Source organism: Apis cerana, linkage group LG6, assembly GCF_029169275.1.
Source record: "Apis cerana isolate GH-2021 linkage group LG6, AcerK_1.0, whole genome shotgun sequence".
Taxonomy (NCBI): domain Eukaryota; kingdom Metazoa; phylum Arthropoda; class Insecta; order Hymenoptera; family Apidae; genus Apis; species Apis cerana.
In genome coordinates this window covers 3489239-3515637 of record NC_083857.1, presented here as the reverse complement: position 1 = coordinate 3515637, position 26399 = coordinate 3489239, and the positions used below count along the sequence as shown (strand labels likewise).

Sequence of the window (26399 nt, the reverse complement as noted above, 5' to 3'; positions counted from 1 at the left end):
TATATAGAGATAGATTTAAAATTTACACGATAGAATGTATTTTCAATATATTAGTTGAATATTTGAATTCGTTTCAATTGCATAAAAATCTGTAGTGATAACTGTATTAACATTTAAATTATTGAAAGAATTCTAAATAGTTGGGTCACTATAATAAGTATTGATTCTTGTTGCAAGATTACCACGTTCGAAGAATGTTTGCAAAACTTCTACGAGAAGAATCTTGAAGAATTCGGAAACTATCCAATGAAGTTAAGACAGACCAATACAACATATTCTTTCTTCTTTCTAGTTCTACCTCTCGCGATTCAAATGATAAACAAAATCGGATAAAACGAAGTAATAAATTATTCACTTTATTCGATATAATTGCATAAAAATATAAATAAATTTTAATTATAAAATTTTTTTTTAATTTCAAAATTACAAAATTTCAAACGTGTAATTTTATCATATAATTAGAAATACAAATCAATAATATTCTTCGTTTTTCTTAATCAAGTTCCTATCAATAATTGCATTTTTATAAAATGTGTATATAGAAATATGTTCGATCAATTGCAACAAAAACGGCCCACAAATTCGCCCCGTCCGGATCGTCGAAACCACAATTTTGACCGAGTAGCTGTAATTAAACGGGCCAAAACTGGATAATTGATGAGGCACGTGTAGGACGAGAGGATCGGCAATATTGACGGGTGGTCGGATATCCGTGCGTAAATCGAACGAATACTCCGTACATGTATATAAACATACACTTTATTATGATAATTTATAATTGCATTCGTATTCACAATGAATATGCGCAATAACGTATTGTAATTAGATGTACAAACTGGTCTATGAAGTAATAACCTAGACTAATCAAGTTTTGCGGCTAATTATATACGGCCCACGTACAAATTAGATTCCAAATCGATCCGTTGTATCGACAAGTTATCGTTTTGTTTTGAAAATCTTGGATCAAAATCTTGGATCGAATAAAATCTTGGATTGATTTCATTTCACGATTCGTTATAAATTAATAAAATTCTTTATTTTTCCCTATTATTTTATAATTAGATTATCATCGTCGAGATCGATCCGGAATCCCGTCTCGTTCGTTCGTTTATATCGTAGAGTTCCAACGACGATCGATTCTTGTGGAACAGCGATAGACAGAAAACTCGTCAATCAGAAACTTGTTTGGGAAATGAAAATGCGAAAGTAACGCGACAAATAGTTTCTTGCGAATCGTTTCGAACTCTGTATTCCTCAAAAAACTGTGGTAGGAACTGAAGTGATTGGCAATCCATCAACGAACCTCGAAATGTATCGGTTTCGCGTTTTAGAAGCGTTGAGCCGTTTCACAGACTTCCGTTTCCCCTTTTTACCTTTATCGTTTATACTTTTTTACAATATTAATTTTATTTTTTTCAATGTTTATACTATTATCCGTTTCCTTTCATTCTAGGCTTTCGTCTCCTATCTCCAATATATAACAAACTCTTGGGGAGTTTTGGAAACGTTTTAAAAAAATTCGTGTCTTTGTATATAAGGATTCGTATAAGATTGAAAATGAAGCCGTAATTTGTTTCTTTTTTATTAGTGTTGTACTGTACACAGTAAGCGATGAACAATCTCGTATGTTCGCTTATTCGCTGAGCAATTATTGTAACAATTTCGATTTACCGGTCTCCGGTAATAAAGCATAGCTATATAAATACTTCTCCGTTATCTATTCGTTACGATAATAAAATAACGTTTACATCGTCGTCTCGAGGAATTAACTGGATCCTTAAATTACATCGATTTCACTGCAATACCGTCTTAAAATGAAAGATATCAGCTTCTTCGAGCGTTGAAACGTTTCAATTTACACGCGCGCGCGCGCACTATTTTTAAACGTTAATCTCGCTTCGAGAGAATTCGAGGGCGCAATATTCGCGTTTCACTCGCGAGTGTACTCTAGGTGTTGCGTGCCTGGACCAATCACGATATTATTCTTCGGCAAAAGTTAAAAGTATAACGTATTAATTGTTGAATAATACAGCGTCGATTGGACGATACAAAAATGAATGAAAAATATATCATACTTGACAAACATTGCTTTAGAAACAAGGTTATATAATATATTGAAAGTTCTATCAAAAATATAATTCTTTTTCTTTCTTCTACGACGAAAAAAATGAATCCGATCGAATCGAATCTTCCAACGAATCTAAATCCAACGTAAACGTGATTTCCCGAAAAATATATCGTCCACGCAGCAACACGATCGAATCGAAGCAACGTCTACGCTCGTGTTACGGCACGTTTAAAAAAATATTTCATCTTGAATCGACCTTCATCGATTACCAGCCACCCCCTATCAACCCCGTTGCTCTCATAACTGAGCAACTGAGATCGATCGCGGGCAGCGATTTCGTGAGGTAAATTGCTGCTTGGCCAGTGACAGTCTCCTCTTCTATTTCATCACCAACGTGCTTCGATTTGAAATTTTCTCGACGAGAAAAAGGGGATGGGGCGCGGGATGGGGTGGGATGCAAGGTCACGGGGAGAAAATAGAACGCATACACGAGCCAACGAAAACATGTTATATACAAATTCATGTCACGTTTGTGCATCTTGACATCCACGAATCTTATATGAAGCTTCCATTGCACGTTCTCTCTCTTTTTCTCGCACACACGCACATACAAACGTTCTTTCACTCGCTCCTTTTTTTCTTTCGATTTTAAACTCTCGAGAGCAATCGATTCGATGGCCACGCGAGAAAATTCACTCGAATTGTTACAATATCGTAATAATTATTCAATAATAAGCATCGCCAAATGTTTCGATGTCTGTACGAATTTTTCTTTTCTTTTGTTTCTTTGTTAGCGTATATACATTGGTCTTCTATTAAGTTTTGGCAACGTTTCGATGAAGGCGTTCGTTTTTCAAAGCGACGATTCGCGGGGGTGGAGATCAACGAAAAAGGGGAGTAAAAGGAAAGTTTTCTATCTCTCACTTTCGACCTCGTTCTAAACGAGAAACTTGGACATTCTATCGAAAGATACACAAAGGAACTCGCCATGATCAAACTTCCTTTTAATTGAAATCCGTTTTTTGTTCTGATCCATTTTTTTTTTCGAGAGTGTAACAAAAACACATGTCTCCACCGATTTTACCGACAGAAAGACGTCGCCACGATCGATTCGCTCTCTTTAATATAGGATGTCGAGCGAATCTCCCTTTCGTTTCGATTCAACGGTCACGGTTTTCATCGGTTCGTTTTAAATGAAACTTCGGCTGATTGGCCATGTTCGGCGACCTAGATTAAGACAGATTGGGTTGTTTTCATCCTCCAATAATCTCTGATATCATGTTTGCTATTCGATTAAGAAGTGAATTTATTAAATTGCTTCGGATAATCGAATGCTGAATATCGAAAAATTAATGGATATATAAAATTATCGAAGATTTTTTTTCCAAAAAACGTCTTCACCTTCAATTTGATTCTTTATTCCAATTTAACTAGTAATGGTTTCTATAAAATTACTCTTTGATTCAAAATAAAATTGTTTTTTAACAAATGAATACATAAAACTGCATAAATAGTGAATTTTTTTGAATGTTTTTATTTTTCAATGATTTCGTAACACGAATTCTTCAATATCGTGTAAAATATAAAATATCAAACAGGAACAAGTAAGTTTTTCATGACGAGGAAAAAAAATATACAAATTGTTTAATAAAATACCACAAAAACATGTGTATACATATACGATAAGATCTCGACTTGCAGCAAATCGTGCTCTACTCAAACGAAATCGAAACATTGCCGAACAAAGCTCATCGAAGAAATGTCGTACATAATTATTATCCTTCCTTCTCCTTCAATCAACTCACGCTTCGTTAATCGATTTTCTTACAAAAAAAGCCATATCAAACGGCTATAAAACGCCGATTCACGTTTTAATTAAACGCTAAATATTGGCACCGTGTTAATTACATACGTGGCGTGTCCTGGCACGGTTGAAAGTCAAAACACGTAATGTAAGAACGATCAGAAGGGAAACGATTACGGCTATAGGCGAATCGATTGTGTCTCTGTACGTACGCGTATATCATATCGTCCATTATCAATGATGCTGTGAAAAATAAATTCGAGAACTATTCGACTCTCTCTCTCTCTTTCGATTCTTCGACGTTCGTCGTCTACATCGTCTCGAAACGCGGACCAATGTAACGCGGAGTCAAAGTGAATATTTACACGTTTACCAAAGGTTTTTTCTGGTCACGGTTGTTCGTAACGAAGGCATATTTCCGTCTCGTAGGAATGAAACAAAGAAATAAGAAATAGTCTTCGAAACGATAGGGCGGTAAGGAGAGCGCAGATCGGATTTTTTTTTATCCTCTCGTGTAATTTTCGATCGATCGTGTGGACTCTTCAATTTTTTCCACCACGATGTTTTAAATATCGAAAAAAAAAGGGAAGAAAAGAAAGAAAAAGATCGTTAAAAGTTTTCCGATAAACCTTTTCGAATCGATTCACGGTTCAATTCGCTTCTCCAATTCTATCGATCGAAGGTTTGTGTTGTTGCATTAATTTGTATTCCAATAAAAATCCTAATAAATTTCGTATCGTAGAAATATCTTTTTAATGACTTTATCGTATTTTATAAAAATACACAATTTCTTTTTTCAATAATAGGGTGATAAACCAGAGAGATTCTATATATTTATTGCTTCCGGATGTGTACACGTATTCGTGTTCAATTTCTTGATATAATAATTCTTGTGCACAATAAAATTAATAATTTTCTCTGTTACTTTTCCTTTACTATATTAATAAATATCCATAGATAGTTTTAATCTATAGATGAATTATATTTAAACTTACTTTAAAAACTTTCATCAGAACCAATATTATTTATATATCCTGCATTTTTATTTAAGATCTTCGAGCAAACTCTTGATCAATGGTATAAATCGTATCTTCGAATCTCTTTTCTTTCTCGGAATATGGAAAAATCGAGGAAAAATTACACGAAAGGAAGGCAACGACGAGTAGCATCGCGACGAGAGCACTGTTTCTCTGAGAACGTCGAAAGCACACTCGAAATACAGCGAATATTTATTAGAAACATCTCGACGCTACTCTATGTGTATAGTAACTATATTACGGCCGATCCATCACATGTTAAGTGCGCGTAACGATTATCTCGAACCACACGTTACTCCCCACATCACGTACAACAACTTTTCTTTCCTTTTTCCCTCGCTCGTATCGCTTGCTTCTTCATCCTCCGATGAACACGCAACCTCTCGATCGATCCACCATTTCACGGAATAATTTAAAGTACACCTTTAAATCGCGAGATTTGTCTCGAGACGTGTCTCGCGTCTAGTGATGAGATCAGACTGCGAGATAAGAAGAAGCATACACTTTATACAGAGCGGAAAGTAATTTCGAGTAATCTCGATTTCATGACTAGTCGCGACGCGCATGCATCTCGAAACAAATCTCGTTTCGTTCGAGGATCTTTAATCCTCTTACACGTATATTTAATTCTTCCTTGATTTCCCGAAATTTCGTAATCGAAGTGGTTCGTAATGATTGGTATTCTTCCTGATTTTTCAAAAATTCAAAACTTCAAAAATTATTATACACATCGGAAAATTAAGACACAAGTTTCTTCTTGATCGATCCCGAGGAAGAAACGAGCGATATATTTATTGCCTTATCCCCTTTTTGCTCGTTAGAAAGTAACCAAGCACGCCGACAACAAGTGTTGGAGTTGTTGGAGAAAACTCGTCGGACCCTTCGTTCAAAGTGAGACCGAGGGAGGATGAGACACAGAAATCACAGGGGCGAGGGGTTAGCCGAAGAGTCTCGCGAGCTAGAGGGTCTCCAGGAGGTTCTGGACGAGGAGGGCGGGGGCGGTCACACGTGCCTTCCCCTTTCTCGACTGTCTACAGGTACGTACGTTGCAACGTGGCGCCCGCTCAAGCTGCTCTGACTTGTTGCTGTCCTGCTCGAGCTGCACTGACACACTGGCGACACGCGGTGTCGAACAGCCGCCCTCCTGCAACAGACAATTCGACATGTTTGAAGGGGAGCAGTGACGTTTACTCGCCCCGTCGAGCGTACACAAACTGGAAACACGCGTCGAGGGTGCTTAGATCGTGAATCGTGGCTAATCAATCCCCGCGTGCGGGTCAACGCCTTTGACTTTTGTGTAATGGAACTCGGATATTTTTATTCGGTCGACGTTGCTCGAGGACAATTTATGATTAAAAATCGAGTGGATGTTTTATCGTGGACAGGATAACAATATCGAATATTCTTGGAATAATTTGAAAGTGACTTAGAGAAAATTAAAAAAGTGGATTTTGAGTTATTATTCGACGAGAGTATAAATTTATAAAAATTGTTCTTCTTACAGAGGAATCGATTTTATATTCAATATTTAGGGAAATTTATCTTTTTGTAATCGTGTTCGTGTTGTTTCTTTGAATATTATAAAAATGTTCGTCATAATATAACGAATTATATCTTTTCAAATCAAGAAATAAAAAGATATACATGATCTTCGTGATAAATAAAAATATCATGTTATGGAAATACTATTGTTTTAAATATACTGTTCATAATATTCGAAATCAAGTTCTTTCAAACGAAAAAATTGTAACGAAACATACAAATACGTGTCTTGACAAAGAAAATTTTACCATTTACATCTCTTTTTAGCCAACGGCATTACTCTTCATCGATCACATTTCCAACAACTTAATAATCCGCTCAAGTCACTTCGCTAAACCAGAAAAGAAAAGTGAGGAAAAACGATAGATGGAATCTATAACGATGGGAATAAAAAGGGAAGGGATATCCGTCGAACGATCAATAGGAAACATTTTATCGAGAAAAATAAGGAAAGGAAATATAATATGGGGGAAATGGAAGAGACATCGATTCGAAGTGGCCAAGTTTCTACGAGTTGAATCGTTAACGACTGGAACGAATCGTTCCGTGAATGGGCGCGTTAGACGGCCGGGATGGAATACGAAAGAGGATGGAAAGAAAGAGGGGCGAATCTATTTAATTAGAATTATAGCGATACGAGGTGACCGAGGAATCTCAATTAATCTTCGAAAGGGTTTAAGAGGCAACGAGGGCGGAAGTGTGGATTCGCGGTATCCGGTTCTCCGCAGACTAATTTGTTCCATTACCTTTACTGGAAGGGCACTGTACCTCTTATACAACTCGAACGCGAAATGAGGCGGACGCCTCGCCGAAAGAATGGTGGAAACATTAAAACGAGAGGGATCAAAGAGAAAGGGTCATAAAGTGGGATCAACGTCGAGCGGTCTGGAAACTTAATAGAAGTATATATATATATATAATATTGTGTAGCCATGTTTCCGATCGTGTCATTTCACAGGGGAGTCAATACTACTCTACGGTGAAAACGAGAGAACTAATAAATGATATTACGAATCGAAAGTTTTACAATTTAGCAGTTTAACAGGATGAGAGCAAGTGATTATTAATTATTGTTATAACTCGATATTATATTGATGGGTTGGTAATGTAGTTGTTTCATTAATTCCGTTGTACAGACAACTACGTGTTTTATGGAGAGATATAATACGTGTATGTATTTGTACGATGAAACAAATGGATAATGGTTTTACTTATACTAATGGAATATAGGGATAGGGAAATGGATATGTTATATTTTATACCCGAGTGTATTGAATTAAACGAAATAAGTAACTAATTGATTTACAGTAATTAATTTAACAGCACGAAAGGAGAAAATTTTGTATATTTGTATCCATATAAAAATTCGTATAATGATATACATTTTTATTTTATCTGAAATTTTTTTTCACGATTCAAATAATGAATCTCTAATTAAAGTATTCTTAACATTATTCTAAATATTTGAAATCTAAAATGTTATCTCTATATGAGCTCTTTTAATTTTATTTAAAAGATAAGGAAACATTATAATCTTGGGGAAAGATGTTAAATATTTTGATTAAAGAAATCAATATATTTGATCTGTTTTCAATGTTACATTTATTTAGAATTTATTAATTCGTTATTTGAGCATGAAGAAAAAAAATTACTGACCGACAAGCAGATATTTCCTTGATGCTGATGCGCACGACGACGAGATTCACTTTGCAACTGCCACGCGCGTATGTAAAGATCACCGCGATATACGAGGCCGCCTCTTTTCGCTCGTAACATCAGGTGCCATCTGAAACGTAAATATGTAAAATATATTTCAATCTGCTCCAAATACGATCAAATTTAAAACGATTTCTTCACGCGCGACAATAAATATTCAACTCGGCACATTATTTATGAGATTACTAAATTTCTCATATTTCTAGGATTCGTCGTCACGTGTCATTTGATATATTGGACACAAGAAAATATTTTAAATTGAAAGAAATTATTTAATATATCACTTATGGTTACATTTTACACTCAGATTTCAAGCGTAGCAACATCAATCATATTTTGTAATATTTACAAAATATTTAAATTTAAATTCAAGTTTAAAATATCTAAATCTTTCCGATTACGAATATATTTAATCATAAATTAATCTGTATAACGTACTTTCTTTATTTTTATCGTTTTCAAAATTTTTCAAATATTATATCTTCTTTTCCTCTCTCCACAAAGATTTGAAGAACAGTATGATTTATGTTGGTGCAGAAATAAAGGAGCCTTTATTCATTTCTCCGATATTCCGAAAAAGAGAAACTATAAACAAGAAATTTCTCAAGAGATCCATGGATGATGATGATAATAAAAAGAAGAAACATACGTTTCAGACGCGAAATAAATTGCCATAAGATTGCAAGTCATGCTCGCGTACACGGTGATGGAGCTTCTGACGAGCGTTCACACTCTCTCGATAAAAATAAATTCGTAAATGACACACCCTTTTCACGCGTCACTTCCGCGCGCGCGGTTCATTCTCTTTTTTCGCGGCCGAGCGGCGTGTTTACGAGGCGGAAAAGAGGGTGAATATCAGCAGTCAATAGTCGAGAGCGCCAGGAAGGAAGCGTGCGCGATCCTTTATCACATAGTTTGCTCGCAACATTAACCTGGAACTTTTGATACTTTCTAGCCGAGAATTTGAGCGAGGAAATGAATATTATTTAAAATCTAGATCCTGTTGCGTTTGTACAAATTATTGAGTTATAGCTGGTATAATGAAGAATAGATTTTTATATCTTTTGCTTCGATTATAAATATATAAATTCGATTATAAGAATTTTTTAATCTTTATCCAAAAATTAATCGTTCGAAACTTTAGATAAAAATATTTATAATAATATTTTGTAATTAATTTTTAGAAATAGAAATTCACGGGGACATTCTTTTATCGTAATATAATCAAGCATTCTTTTTTTTTTTTTCATCTTTGTGTAGTGATTCATTTTAGATACCACCATTATTTTTCTAATCTTCTTTTTAAAATCATACATATGAGTAATTTTATATTAATAAATAATCTGTAGATTTCGTTTTGCAATTATTTATTATTATGGTTAAAATATAAATACTAATCATCATTTTATTAATTTGAAGAATTAACAAACAATAAATAAGAAATAAAATAAGATAGAAATTCAGCAGAATCGAAAGACAAAATTACATCACAAAGATTTTATCATTTAAAATTTGGCAAATCGGAGTAAAACTTCCCAAAAAATCTTTTGCGATTCAGAGATGACTTGCTGGATAGCCCACGATAATTTCCATCGATCTTCGAATTTTCTTGGGCGTTTCATGTCGTACATTCATGGCATTTCATAAGGAAATAAAAGGCAATGTGTTCCAGGTTTCCTCGTAGCATTAGTTCCCACCTCCTCATCGTTTGTTCTTTTCAACCTCTCAGCTGCCTTTTGCACATTGTTACCAAGTAATTGTTCATTGCTAACTATATCCCAGTTAATTCGCCCTCGAGGGAGAACACTTACTTCCACGAAACACACTTGAACTTTGCGTCACGTTTCTCTTTTTTCCTATTCCTTTCTTCCATTTACTCCATTTTCCACCCCTTTCGACACGGTCATGCTAGATCCGATGTGAAATTACTCTTTAATCCCACGAGCGTGCTGCCATCTCTGTAACGCATTCAGTTGAATAATCCTGATCGTTATCAAGATCGTTACCATTTATCCGGGAACAGTTAAGCTAACAGTTAAGTTTTCGAGGCAACGATGCCTAGGGTGTTCCTGTAATCGAATCCATCGCTAGTGAACGCCATTGTACATCCGTATTTCCCGCTTTCACCCCCATTTTCGAAATTTCCAACCGGTCGTTCCGTTAACTATTCAATTTATTCTTTCCCCGATTTTGGTTCCTCTTTGCTCGAGATTTCGATCTCGAATTACATGGATTTGATGCTCGATACGGTTCTCGATACGGAAATGTACGAGGAGGTGGAGAGATTGTAGATAAACATGATACGACAGATATCGAGTTTAAAATGTTGATGTTCTGTAAATCTTTTTATTCTTTCTTTCTTATCCTTATTCAATAATATTAGAATTAGAATTTTAATTCAAACAATAAAAAGTATTGCTTTTTCTATATAACAAGTATAATAGTTCTATATACAATTATATTTATTAAACAATTTTTCATTCTTTTAATTATAAATATATTCTTCTTTTATCATAGATCGCATAGAAAAAAATATCAAAAATAAACTAGCCAAATTTTCTCCTCTAACGATGTTCAAATATTTTTACTTCGAATTAGCAATTAAGCACCTTCGAAATAGATAGCAGACGTCACGTGAACAAAAATTTGAGTATCAACGCGAAATAAATATTGTAGTAGAAGGGTGATCGTAACGAAGTGATAACGTGTAGTTTCGTTAGACTAAACGGTCATTTTGCAGCGCAGCGGATGAAAAAACACGATTCTTCATGAATTATAAAATTTTCATTTACCGATAAAAGCTTACATTCCGATGTAACACGAGTGATTGAATGCGAGATAATGAGAATGGTGAAGTGCACGAGAATGAAGAAATGTAGATATTAAAAGAGAAAGATCATAAATGAGAAGAAATAATAGAATTGCTAAATAATGCGTGTTCTTCTGTTGTGCAAAAATATTAATTACATTATTATATTTATAAGAGAAAAGAATTGATTCTATTTCCGATTTTTTGTATTTTCTTGCTGTGTCAATCGTGTAGGATTTAATAACAATTCAACAATAAATTAGAACATTGGAGAAATATATTGTTTTCGTAGAGTTTAAGTCATTTGAATTATTGTTACTCTGCCATTCTCTTGTATTATGTTTAAATAGCTCAATAATTTCCTTATTTTTCTCTCAAAATATTATTCATATTGAAACTATCAAACATTTAGAATCACATTTAGATTCTTTACTGAAATTTAAACTTGTTACTGGAAAATCTATTTCGTAGAATTTTAGTGTTACACCTATCGAAAATACTTTGGAACCATTTTTTTCCAGTTTTTTCTCGAAGAACAGAATTTCGTAAATAAATTTTCCAAAAAATCTGCTCGCGTGAATATGTGCACATGCGATTTCAGGCTCGGCAGGACGAAAATACAGAATCGGAGGTAGCGTCAGTAAATTCCCGATTTATCAGCCCGACGAGCGCTTAACGCAACGGTGACGACGTTATCGTTGCCTATGGAATCATCCTCTGACACGGTGGCTTTCCTCGGAATTTATACGTTTAAAAAAGTCACGATACAAAGAGGAAGTTGCACGTCCAACTGGAAAAGCTTACGCCGCTTCTGGATCACATTCTGATTTATATTTTATATTCAAAATATAGACATTTCAACATTTTTGATAACATTCGTTTTTGGATTTTATTTCACTATAAATAATTAATATTAAATTATAATTAATGTTTGTTCGTTTCATATATATTTCAAAGTACGTATTATTCACTATGTTTCGAATTTCTCAATAAATAATAAATATTTGAATACGAGAAAGTAATATATCTTTTGTCAGAACAATGAACAATTGTTTATTATTTGTTCTACTTAAAAATTTTAATATATCCAGTTCTTTAAAAATATTATTACGTTTCTCACGTTATTCTCAAATTTATGAAAAATATCATTTATTAAAAAACAATTGAATCAAAAAAAACTCATTTGTAAATAAATATTTTATTGTAAATTATTAACAATTATATTTGAAAAATTTTCATTCAATTTACATTTCGATTCTATTACGAATATTTCTCTAAAAAGAATTTTTTAAATCCGTAAATAAGTGCATTTCAAAAAAATATTTGAAAACGTATCGAACTAATATTTATTAATTTTTTAATTTATCAGTAGTAAAATCATTTATGTACACGGTAACATAAATAAACACCAGTCATATTTTTAATAGATATCAATTTTGATCTCATAATGCATTAATTCGGCACAGAAATGCATCTCCGATCGATATTGAATGTTTTTGACTGATTGCTAATGTATAATTCACGCTATACAACAGATTTTTTTCACGTGAAAATTTCCTTGCAAAATTTACAAATACAAAAATTTTATATCTCGGCATAAAAGCATCAGTGGTTTCATATTTCTAAAATTTCAAGATACATCATGTAAATTATTATAAAACCTTATCATAGAAAGAGTAATAGACTTCAGCGAAATTCAAATGTATATGAATTACAATTTTTAAAGTTTTTATGATTAGTATTTTTAGATTATGGTATACATATATTTTTTACAAAGGAATAAATAAAAAATATATGTATTTTCGAAAATCTATCCAATTTATTATGTTTACCTTGAATTTTATTTTCGAAATAAATAGCGTACAAAATATTAAATTTTAATACAAAAAATAATTCTAGTTTATATTAAATTAGTTAAATTATCATTACAAATGATGGAAAAATTTTTACATTACGTTATATAAACACAGTTAAAAGCTGAATGATGAAGTGTTTATATCACCGTTTCATTTGGAAGCAAAATAAATATAAATATATAAAGTAAATATCGAATATTTAAATGAAAATTAATATACATTAAACAATATAAATAAATTTTTTTCAGTAATTTAATTCCACATCGTAAATAGAGAGTGAGAAAATAAATTAGCTATACAATAAATCTGAAACAGTAACTGTATATTCGAAGCGTAAATGGAATCTGGAACCAATCAATGAAAACCACCAACGATTTATGAGAAGTTAATCTGACACTTGTGCAGTCACTGCAAAAAGGAATTCAATTTATTGTGTATCGAAATAAATAAAATATAAAAATTTCGATAGCGTATCAAATTTATAACAATTCGACTATATTTCTAGTTTATATTAAATATTTTCATTATTTTCAATCGTGTTTTTAATCGTGTTTTCTTGAAAAATACGAATATTATTTATCAAAATATATTATGATTGTTAATATCTTAAGTTTCTATATTAAACAAATAATTATTCAAAAAATTTTTAGTTCATTGCATTATTAATATGCGTTAAATAGCTGCACGAAATTAATGTATTTTCAATCATTCCAGTTCAATTGAAGCAGTTATACATGATAAATAATTAAATTATATAAAAATTTTTTTTTTAGAGAAATAATAGCTATCGTTAATACATCAACGATTTCGTAAGCAATACATTAGTTAGACTTATTCTAAATCTAGATCAAATAGTTGAAAAGAATATTATCAAAAATAATATAAATATTTAGTTTTTATAAAAACATAATATGATACATATATCTAATTATTTTCGTAATATATTTTAATATATTTTAATATATTTTAACGTTATGTAATAAATAAATATTAATTAAAATATAAAGAAGTCGAATACTTCCAGTATTAATTTTTTCTTAACATCATAATAATGATTTTTATATTATTCCACTAACTATCCTTTCATCTCTGCATATGGAGTAGAGAAATTTCTTTAACACAGTTCGGTGATAAGCATCGTTTAAGCGCAACTTGCGTAACGATTTACGCGTGCGATGATTTGTGTTATATACAACAGAGGGCTCATGGTTAAACGTTGACCAGTTCCACACTTCTTCTCTGATGAATAATTCATTCGCATGAATAATTCATGAGCCGAATGTAGTGAACAATGAAACGGTCGAAAATGCGGTGTAAGATTTGACAAATTTATCGTTTTACGGTTTATTTACAAACGTACGTCACCGTGTGGTGGCTAAAGGTGCAATCCACTTAAACAATCAATATTTTGTAGATTCAATACACAGCAGAAATGAATAAATTTTACGTTTCGTCGTATTGTTATTATTATTATTATTATTATTATTGCATGTCGAAATACTTTTGATTTTCTCCAATAGGAAAAATTGCTTTGCTTGATTGAAATTGATTGATTGTTATTATCACACTTTTAAAATGAACAATTTTGCTCGAAAATGAATTTAGATAAATTTGAATTTTAAAGAGAATTGTTTTATTCATCTCAACATTATTGGATGAAACGGGGCGAGGACGATTACTTCATAGGCTTGGTCTTCTTTAAAGATGTCCCTCGAATATGTATGTATTGTAGGGATAATGTTTATTCGTGAAGATATTTCCTTTGCAAATTTATTCTGGAATTTTTGATCGCCTAAAAGAAATTCATCGATGAAAGTCTTCAGAAATTTATTCTGGGATAGCTAGAATTCTTTTAACGTGTGCAAGAGAAATTCGTTGAATAAAAAATCCGTTCTCATTTATATTCTTCTGTAAATTATATTGAAATTATTTTAAATATAATAAAATTCGTTTCAATTTATTTTCTTTGAAAAAAAAAGAATATATCCGTTAAAATATATTTTTAAAATTAAAAAATTAATTCAAGTATTTTATCTTTATCTTCAAGGTAATATAATCTATTATTATTGCTATATACATTTTATATATTATGGAAATTTTTCTTCATTTTATCACTTAGTTTGATAGTTAGAATTTCAGTTTAATAAATCTTAAATATCATCTTTTTAAATAGCAAATAATACAAGAAAGTAAAAGTAGTACGCAAGTAATATATCCAAACATCATCTATAATCACAACTGAAATAGAAATATTTCAGAAATTAAATAAATAAGATCAAATTTACTTGACGAGGAAAATATATCAAATTTATCAAATCTAATAAAATTTCTGCAGAATACATTCAACGCCCAGAATACATCAAGACACTCGAAATTCCTGAATACAGGGAAATATAGATTCGTTCGTGCAATCCTCTAATCAAGACACAACCTGTAATCACTCTACCAGGAATTTTCAAACGAATATTATCCTATTATCAATACGTGGCTCGATTCTTTGAAAAAGGTGACGGGCTAAACGAAACATTGGCGAGATAAATCAGCAAAATTTCTCTATCCCTCGCGTTCTTCCAACGGTGATTAAGCTGATACTAATGAAAAAGATCTCTCGTAACTATCAACTGGACACAAACTGCACGCGCCGTTCCCTCTAATATAGACTTCCACGGCCAGAAAACAAAGAGGCAGACTTTTGTAATTACTCTGTTCCACGAAAACTCGCATGCATACACACACAGAGGTGGAGGAACGCGCGAAATGGTTCTTCCACCGTTGTACGCTATCCGTTCACACCCCTTTCGAAACCTTCGCCACCCCAACGCTGCTCATACCCTCTGCGGTCTGCATGGCAGATTTATATTTGCATTTAAAATCTGCATGCTGTGGCACATCTGTCAAACGGTGCATATTGAAATCTTCACGCGTAGTAGTAGTTACACCGATGGCGTAGGTGTTGCCAATTTGGTTCGCTCTCTCACTCTCTCTCTTTTCCCCGTCACCGTCACTTTTCGCGTTGTTTCTCCAAAATTCAACCCCTCGACTCGTTCACCCTGGACCATTTATGGGCCAGCTGGTTGATCTCGCCTATGTCACGCCGCGATATTGTACCGGACTCCAAACCCATCCCATCGGGGAACGAGCCATTATGAGTGTAATTTTTGGACGCGTTGCGATGTTAAATCTCGATTGCACCGCGGCTTTTTGGCCGTTCAAGGAGAAAGGAAATAAAGTTGAAAGGTTTGTAAACGTTGGCTGATGGTACGAACGTGTTTCTATAGCTCACGTATACACATGGACAATGGAATTTACAGTTTTTTTGAATTGTGATTGAAGGATTCGTAAAAATATCGTGAAATTTAAAATGTATTTATCTTATAAATTCATATATTATTATATTGTTTTATATTTTTAAAAATAATGATCTATATCTTCATTTGCTAATCTTACTATTCAATTTTTAAATCGTATTTATAACATTCGTAAAATTCCTTGTATCTACATAAATAATGATTAATCAATTCTAATGATTAATTAACACTGTGCTAAAACTGTACATATTACTATCAAATATTGGTCAATCACACGGTTGACATGAGAACCATCTCGTGAACTGATTAAACTGGATGGGAACGAAATTTTTCATCGATCTAAATCAAACATCTAGGTTTTCAACGTCAATCAACAATCCATAAAAACCCACTAATTGAACGATGCTCGTTCCTCATCCTATCCTTCCAAAAAAAAAAAAAAAAAAAAGGAAGTCAACGATATATGCAATTCTCTCTGCAATCCTGTGAACTTATTCGTTGGAAAACTGACTGGCCTTTTATCGATCGCGAAATCCAAAATCATAATTTCGGTCAGCAAAAAAGAATTGATTCTGCGTGATTACAAAAAACACGATTTGTCGCCGAAAAATTTATCGTGGCTTTTTTTTAAAGATGCTATTTTCGCAAGAATTGAATGCAATTAGCGATGGGTTCGAGTGTATCGCGAGTAAATTTGAACATTGATCAGATTTGTATTTTTTTATTCAAAGAAAGAAGGAAATATATTTCCAAATAGATTCGAAATTTAATATTAAATATCATTCAAAATTAACATTATGAAAATTAAATATTCAAATAACGAATAAATTGTTAAACACGTAATAAAGTGAATCCTTTTTATGGAATTTTAGATTTATGAGTATCTTTATATTGATCTCATCATTAATAATGATAGTCGAGTGTCGAGAAAAGATAGAAAAGAAGAGTGAAAATTGATGTCGACACAAGTATCGATCATACTGTAATTCTGTGTTCGGACATACGTATATGCGCGTGAAAGCAGAGGGTTGGAAAACTGAGCAAACGACACGATTGTCATTCAGGGATGAAAGTTTGTCGTCAACTTTGGAGAGTTGAAGTTGCTAAACTGTTCTCAGGATTTGTTTGCGCGCTTATAAGTGGCTGTATCGTGGAATTTTTCAGTGAAAAGAGATCAAAGAAGTTCTCAAGATTTCGTTTACTTTTGCTAATTTGTCTTTGAGAATTGAGGCTGAGCGATGCTGGCAAATTATCGTTAATATTTCTTTTTAGGCCGTAAAGATTTAATGTACGTGTACTTTATTCGAAAAATCTGTTTATACATGGATAATTTTCGCGAAATGTATTCAGTTTTATATCGTTAAGATATTAATTTTTGTTACAAATTTTTAATAACTGTACGAGATGTAAAATTCAAATTGATTGAAGTATGATTACCAATGTAATCTATAATCTTGAAGAAATAGAATATGAAGAATAGAAATAACATTAAGAAATTTAAGTATCATTCGATTAAATTAACTAAGATTAACAACGAGATGAAAAATATCCTTAATTATGATTATCAGCTATCAATGTCCAATTAAGAATGACAGGAATTAAAAAAAAAAGAAATTAATTTATAAAATATTAATTTTTATAATCTCTTCCTCATTTCTATATAATATCATTTTCAGACATTAATTATGAATATCAGAAATATAAAAATAGAAGAAATTAGGTAATTCATGAAGTATTAGATATTAGAATTATATAATTTTTCAATCTAACAATTATAATTTTCAAGGAACAAATGATCAAGATGAACAAACTTGAGATGAGTTTAAACTTCAATAAAAACACAATATAATAATCAATATATAATCAATTCCTTTTATCTCTTTTCCTCTTTCAAACTCATTCACCATTATTTAATTTACCAACACATTGGCAACTTTGAAAATTGCAAAAATCGCAATATTCATACATTACATTCACTCACCTGGTGATGAGTTGATGCACCCTTGGCCACTGACCCCGCGACCTCAGTATCCTGACCGTTCCCAGAAGCGACGATCTGTGCGAGGGCGAGATCTCCATGGCTTTGAGATAGTACTTGAGGGAGGGCAGCCATTTGCCTGAAGAGACGAACGACGATTTGGCGTGAGTATAAAGCAGTGGTCGTTACGCGGCCAGAGTTTAGATGTTGTTTCCTCTACTTTAAACTACTTTAACCCCGTACTTTGGACCGTCGCGACGGGAACCGTCGGCCTTTATCCCATTTTAAGCCATTTAGCCGTTCCACCACTGTCACTTACCATTCTGGTACAGCCACGAAGCATATTCCGTGAGATGGTCGGGACTTCGTGGTTGTAGTCGAACAACGTGTCGCAAAAGTGCGCCCGCTGTTGGACCGGTTGCCAACCTCGCCAGGACAAGATAGGCTGGTGTGTATGCTGGATCCAAGGATACGCATTTTTGCAACATCCGTATACACTCCTCTGTCCTGTTCGTTTTCCTGGAAAATAAAATCATATCAATTTTAGTTTTATCGGTTTAATAGAGTGGTTTAATATAGGTGATGAACTTTGCGTTTATTAGGAATCGAAATGGATATTCTAATGGATAGATATATATATAGTGTCGAAAAATAGAACATCGGTGACGTTGAAAATGTAAAATGTAAAAGGAAAAAATATAAAATTCTCAAGTTCTATAGGTTGAGATCAATATTGGGTTGCGTTAAATTTTTAATGGAACCAATAATGGATCGCGAAATAAGACTCAATATAGTACATGGCTTCATAATCTACCAAATGTTGTATTATAAATAGGTTACAGTTCCTTTAGAAATAAATATCAATCTAAATATATTTTGACCCTAATTTGAAAATATATATTTTTTTTATAATCAAATTTCCAATTTCAGAAAATAAATTATAACATAATAATATTAGATTTAATTAAAATAATTAAAATACAGGAAATTTAGCAGAAAATTTAATAGTCAACTTAATTTATACAAATTTAAATACAATGATACGATGTTGATATGAATATAATGCATAAAGTTATTAATAAAAATTTCATACTTAATTTTTTTAGTGTAAAAATTAGTACATAGTTAATTTTGTAAATGGGAGAATTATGCAACTTGTTTGTAATGATTTATTACCAATTACATTTCACACATGTTTCAACTGTGTTAACTATGACAACCTATTCCAATCATGTATGACGATCATTCTCACGAACTGTAACATGATTACAATCAAGATATGAATGTCTGTACTTGCTTTTAACGCATTATAGGTATTCCTGTACATCATTGTACATTCTGCGTGTTTCATAGTTCCGTGAAATGCCACTATCCATGACGCTAATTTCGCGTGAACTGGTTAATGCAATTTTCTCTAAATGACCAGCAGATTCCAAATGACCTAATAACATCTCCATGCTACTTGATCAAATTATATGAAATGATAAAACGTGACTAATGTTCATTTTGAAGGAGAGAAAATTATCTTATTTTTGAACTAAATATTAATATTTGATTGTTTTAATATTGTCAGGAAAAAAAGTGATATAATTAAAGTAATTGATTTTTATAAAATTCTGGTATGATTTATATGATATTAATTTTATTTTGAAAAATATAACGTATATACGTTATATTGTTATTGCATGTTATTAATTATTGGTTATAAAAAATAATTAAATTTGGTTCGCGTGGGATTCAAGCGAATGAAAAATGACGTGTGATTTCAGTGATTTTCAATGATTGAAAAGCGTAAACAAAATCATTAATATAATACTTTATAATTATGATTAATATTATATTCTAACAGAAATATTTTTCTTGTAAACATTTCTTCTATAATTATACGAATAATCTTTTTAAAAATATTGTCTATCTGTAAATCAATGATGAAGAAAAGCAATAAGCGATAAATAAACAAGATAAAAATAAAAAATTATAATACACGCATTAAAACCAACATCGACCTAATTTTATTAAATTATTTTTTAATATCAAAACAATTTAAAATATTGTACACGAACATTAACATTACTATTAATTAACATAAATATATTCACTACGAAAACTTTAACTCCAAAGTGTCGATTCTCCTATTTCATTTGCAACGACTTGCAACAATCAATTCACCCACTACTCAAATTCTCGTTGCTGGCAAACTGAGAAACTAGTTTCACCGTTATCGGCGAAACTACTTGGTTATCAATGATCTGCGAACGAGTTCGTTTCATCAAGACTTCGAATCCCGAGATACGGTTCATAAGCTTGGTAATCCGCAGGCCACGCTTCCGAGGATTTAACGGCGTAAAATTCCTTCCCGTTGGAAGGGCGAAAAATTTATGGACGTTGTTTTCCCTCCAGACCCGGAACCAGACGAAAATAGGGTACCGAAGGGGAGGGAGGGGGATCTAGTGGACGAACTATGGCGGGCGTACGCACACACGCCTCGCCCCCACCGTCAATTAAACTTTAATTTATCAGGCAGGAGGCGTTAATTAAAGTTTAATTTTGACCACGCCGCCAGAATTACCTTGCCACGCTAAATTTATCGTGGCGCATGTACTTCGGTATACCATTGCTTCGATATATCATTAATAAAGTGGAACGGTGGTGGATTTGAAATTCTTCTCGTAATTTTGTCCGCTTCGCGCGACGGGAGACTTCATTAGACCTCGGGGCATTCGGTCGAATTATCCTAGATTTTAACTTGTTGTTGTTTTAGTCGGTGTCTGTCTTTGTTTATTTCTTGCTTGAACGGATTAGTTATACTTTCGTTGTAAAATATAGATAATATTCATATTATCGATATTAAGCTAATCTGAAAAATTCCGAAACTTATATAAAGCATCGAATGAATCTCTTTTCTCGAAAAATCTCTTTGGAAACGCGAAATCCACTTTTGAATCATTCAAATATCGATATTGAAATTGATGAAGAAACGCGAGCGAAAGTTTGATGCGCGAAACATCGAAAATATTATTAGAAACTATTATTATCATATAGATATGTGTAAAGATTGACCAAACTAGCACATTGTTATCAAAGAAAATAGCAAAGAAAAAGAAAAAATACTCAAAGAAATCATAAACTTTTCACTTATCTAATTAATAGTAACGAAAAAATTAAACTTGAATTTGTCAAGCAGAAGAATATCACGAATATATATATTTTTCGAACGTGTATAATTAAAAATGAACTCTCATCCAATCAATTATCGACGATATCATTTCTATTAACTATTAAAAGAAAACAGATGGTGGAGAAATATTCCACGTTTAATTTAATTTGTCGTTAAGTTTATCGCTTAATATTTTTCTTTCTTTTTTTTTTTTTTCAACTGACCTGTAAAGCTGGCCAAGATTGTAATGAGCGTTCACGTGGCCCGGTTGAGCGTGTATTGCTGCCAAAAAGTGTTGCTCCGCTTGATCGCCCACCGTGAGTGTTCCGAGGTTGTTATGCGCACTGGCATACGTCGGCCACAGCCTGTAATCAAATAAACGCCGCTTATTTACAAAGTGATTAACGATTCGGAGGAACACGGGTGCCATGCATTTAATCGTGGGGGAGAGGGGGAGTAATTCCGTTTTCCCTTCCCTTCCCCACATGAGCATATGTGCTCGTGTAATAACCGGCAATAGAGCTGATCATTGGAACAATTTTCATCCTTTTTTGAGTGCAAATTTGCCAAATATCGTGAAAATATTCCCATGTATATATATATACACAACACGCGAGGGATTATAGCTATGTTAATCTGGAATCGAGTTCTCGTTTTGTCGTAACGGGAAATAAAATTACGCCAACTGTGTGCTGGAGAAGCAACATTGGATTTTCATTGATTTTGCACGAATATTACGGGGCAATCGTTTCATGCAATCGTTTTACGATTTTTTGTTTTTGATAGAAGATAATATCAGAAAAATTTAACGTAAGTTCTCAAATAATAAAATTATCGTATCGCGTTATTTATTAAAAATATTACATCAATGATACGCAACGAATAACACGAATAAAACGAATAAAAGACGGCATAAAATTAATGATCAACCTAAAACTATTATTAACTTGATAAATCCGAATCATATTCATCTGAATTATTCCTTGCCCTAATCGGTAATATCAGGTTCGCTATGTTACATGGTGGATTGCTCACATCAACCATTCTGTTTGACCAGGTAATTCCCAAACAACGTGGGAGCGATGTTTTCGGTAGGACAAACCGTAGCAGCTGGTTAATTAACACAGCCAACCGACGCTTGTGCGCGGCCAAGGTGCAAATGGCTAACGAGCCGCCACCATCGGCCATGCTCGATAAGAGATAGCATCGTGCGAAGTTTCTGGCCACTCCAACGAAATTGCCTCCAACTTCCCGACTGAAAGGGAGAAAACTATCGGTGGGGGAGGAAGGTGCACTCTGAACCATAGAGACAAAGACGAAACAGCGAACTCTCTGCTTTCAATCTCGCGGATTGAGGATTCGAGGGCGTATTCGTGGTGTGCGCGCGTATGTGTATGTGTATGTATGTATATACACGTGTGTCGAAATGGCATCGTGGTGGAATAAAAGGCGAACTTGGAATGGCGTGAAAGGTGAATTAGGTAGTTCTTTCGAGCGAAACGATTCAACGATTCGACTCTTCTCCTGTGGACAGGATATTACGTTTCATGAAAACTCCCTCTCGAAAATTTCCTTTATTACTGGACGCCCATACGGTTGACTGGGTTCCTAGAAATGGATATCTATTTCTATAATATTAATTATCGTGGTTTAATTATTGTGTTGAAAGGATGAGGAAATTAAAAACGGCATTCTTCTTTTTCTCTCGAGAATTGATCAACGTTTGTTGCGAATAGTTTCAAAGAATTTTAATTTCAACGGATATACTACCAATCGATTGAAATTATCGTCTCGTGTAAGAATTTTTAATTTATCATTCATAGTTTTCGGAATAAGAATAGTTATATACGGTGTGTCTTCAGTTTTGATTCATGCATTATTCCAAAAAATGTTTCATACGAAACTTGTATTTCAAGGGGAAATGTATTTTAAATTTATCATAATATCTGTTTATTTCTCTATCTTTTTTGTATTATTATATATATACGTAGATGTGTACAAGAAAATATATGTACAACAATGGCCGGTATTTAAGAGCGGAATTCCACTCTTACTTAATTCCACCACACCCGCTGCCCCTCTCCCCCAATCCAATTTAGAAGTAATGTAGTTAGTGAAAATGTATTACGGTGGGAACGCGTTCTGACAAAACTTTCTTAACTTTCTGACGAGGAACGTATATTCCGACAGTCTGATTCTTCGAAGCAACGCAATTCGGTTCAACATAACGCGAGGATTATAGAACAATATTATATTTCCGTGGTGGGTGGTGGGGACGACACGATCTCGTCGTGAACTCGATTTTTCAACGAAACTTCATGGGAACTGAATTAAACTTTCTTATCGAAATAAAGAATATTCCGCGGCTAAACAATCGCCGGGAAAAACGAAAGGAGGAGAATGGTCGTCCCTATTCTCAACGTCAACTGTCTTATAATTTTAAAGAAGCACAACTTTGCCTTGTTACTTAACGTCTCCTCGTCTTGAAGCGAAAAAAAAAGAAATTTAATTTTATTTCGAAATTAACTATTACTACTTTAATGAAAACTAACTTGGATTGGAAGTTTAATTATTTTTTTATTTTTCTGTTTATAGAATGTTATTTCATTTTATGATTCATTAGAAAAAGAAATAGGTATGTGTTAAAACGCATTTCATTTTATTTTGTTAATGAATATGATTATACTTGTTAATATCTATCTGTTTCAATTTCTCGTTCAAGAGTAGAATTTTCTATATTTATATAATCCCTTTTTATCCCTTAAAGAAATAATAGAATAAAAACTTAATTGCATGCTGCTGCAATACTCTGTACTTCGATAAATAATTTCCTTTTGAAGATTAAATAATTATTTAAAATTTATTTATTATATATTTTTCAAAAAGTATACAGAACTTTTTCAGATATTTTTCAATTACTTTTTTACTCAATAAAATATAAGAAATTCGATTTTAATTCATTATTCATTGTCATATACATTCTTTTTTAAAATAAATCAATTGATGAAATACCGATTATAATATACTTAACTAATTCGAAGCTTTACATTGATAATAAATATTATTAACCGAATAATATTAAATATTATTTAATGAAACGTTTAATCATTAAATATTGAAGAATTTAACACATTTGTAAAATCAGTGATTTCATATGCAACAATAATACGATGATTTATTTATTTGTATAAATCTCTTTAGAGAAACAAATAATGCAATCATACGAACACAATGTAGTTCAAGCTCAATTAAATCACCTATATAATGATATACAGAGTGTTTCAGAAAAGGTGTTAAGAAGAGAACATTTTTATACAAAAATAAGTCGAGGAAATAAAATTTTTAAGAAGTTAGTTTTCAAAAAATCAAATTTGAAAATTCATTGAATATTTGATTATTTCTCTAATCCAATTCTCTAATTCCAATAAGAAATAAACAAGTTTTTTACAATTTTATATAGATCTTCCAAGAAATTTTTATTCCACATTCAATTCTTCTCTTCTTTTCACATAATGAATTTCCCACAAATAATTAATTTCCTTCAATTCAAAATTATATTATTACAATTATACTAACGTTATGCCAACATTTTCAAATTTCATTCGCTCAAAAACGAAGCTTTAAACAACAAAATCCTTTCTCTCCTTTTCGATTTAATTTTCGCGCGTAGAGTCAACCCTTTTCGAACCGCTTGTTTTGAGAAATCCTGTACAATAGAACGTTCGCGTCTGCAGTCGGTAAAATAAGCACACCCCCCATAATGAAGAGTTACCTTAAAGCGATCTTGGAGCAACGATAGATAATTACAAAGCGTAGGAAGCCGCGAACAGGCATAGGGTACGGGTAATGGGTCCAAAATGAGACCTCTTTAAATCACCGGCCGCCTTACAAGATTCAAATGATTTAACTCCACGTTGGTAGCCGACATGAAACTTGTACTGCGTAGTGTGCACCTAAATCGCTTCGAAGCATGAAACTCTGCACTTAATAAAATGTCACTCGCACCCTTTCAGTTGCAACCCTTCAACCCGTTGCTCGTAGTCAAACACAGCGTAACCAGCTTTCATACGGGGAAAGTGAAATCTGGAGTTCCTTGGTCTTCGTTCCCTGTACAATTTAATTAACGCAATTGTAATTTACGTCGTGTAAATCGTTTTGATTTCATCGATCTTGTTTATTTTGTTACGTATAAATTTGACACGAGTTGGTTGGAGGGAAATGAATAAAAGACAGATGAAATCAGAAAAAAAAAGAAACAATTCATATTTTACAATATAACTTTTTACAAGAGAGTAAATTTAAAGTGAAATTTTTCATCTTGAAATGTATTAAATTTTTTCTGAATTCAATATATATATATTCCAAAGAAAGAAATTATCAGATTATCGATAGCAAGAAAAGAAAAAAAAATTGGTTTTTGAAATAATAAATCCTTTATTGCAGATAATAACAATGACGAAAATCGAAGTGATAATATTTAGTGAATCATTCTGCATAAATTAAAAAAAATATTTTTGCAACTATCAAACAATAAAAGTATAAAAAACATATCTTGTAACATCATGAAATTAATATCAAAAAATTATTATATACAAATTAAACCACATATACTTTCATCTTATTATTCTTAAACTCTGTCCATTATTATAGATATAAAAGAAATCTCTACCTCCTACGCAAAATTGAAGTAAAAGAATCTTAAACCTTACACACGTGTTCCCCTCATCACATGACATCTGTAACAGCAAATTGACTCAATCGAGACGTCGCACAAATGTCGCTCCCTTATCGGTGTAATATTCGATATTAAGGGTGGCATCGCAACATACGGATCGTAACCACGCGTAATATTAGAAAGAGAGACGGAGAGAAATGTAAAACGAGTATATATATATATATACGAGAAAGAAAGGAAAGAATTTCTGGGTATATCTCGAGGATAGTTGTTTCGTAACGACGAAGGAAGGGGAAGGTTTGCGAGAGCTCAATAAGGGCGCGCGCGTAGGTCGAAGGAGAAACCGTAGGTGGAGGAGATGGGATCATAGCGGCTGCGTGCAAGTTACACACAGCGAAATGAAGAAAGCGGATAAAGGGACAGAGAAAGAAATCCGGCGTGAGTGGATC

At 32.8% G+C, this 26399-nt stretch overlaps 1 protein-coding gene across 1 annotated transcript in view; it reads right to left on the bottom strand.

Annotated features, from left to right (window-relative positions):
• Positions 1 to 741: 741 nt before the first annotated feature.
• Positions 742 to 26399, bottom strand: part of LOC107995255 (protein O-mannosyl-transferase TMTC1) — a 282680-nt gene continuing 257022 nt past the window's right edge. Inside the window, exons 11-15 of the mRNA XM_062075856.1 lie at positions 21500 to 21640; positions 18438 to 18637; positions 18122 to 18257; positions 8108 to 8237; positions 742 to 6053 (exon numbers count right to left, since the gene is read on the bottom strand). Coding sequence (XP_061931840.1) covers positions 5868 to 6053; positions 8108 to 8237; positions 18122 to 18257; positions 18438 to 18637; positions 21500 to 21640 — 793 coding nt within the window. The 3' untranslated portion in view covers positions 742 to 5867. The remainder of the gene's footprint in view (positions 6054 to 8107; positions 8238 to 18121; positions 18258 to 18437; positions 18638 to 21499; positions 21641 to 26399) is intronic.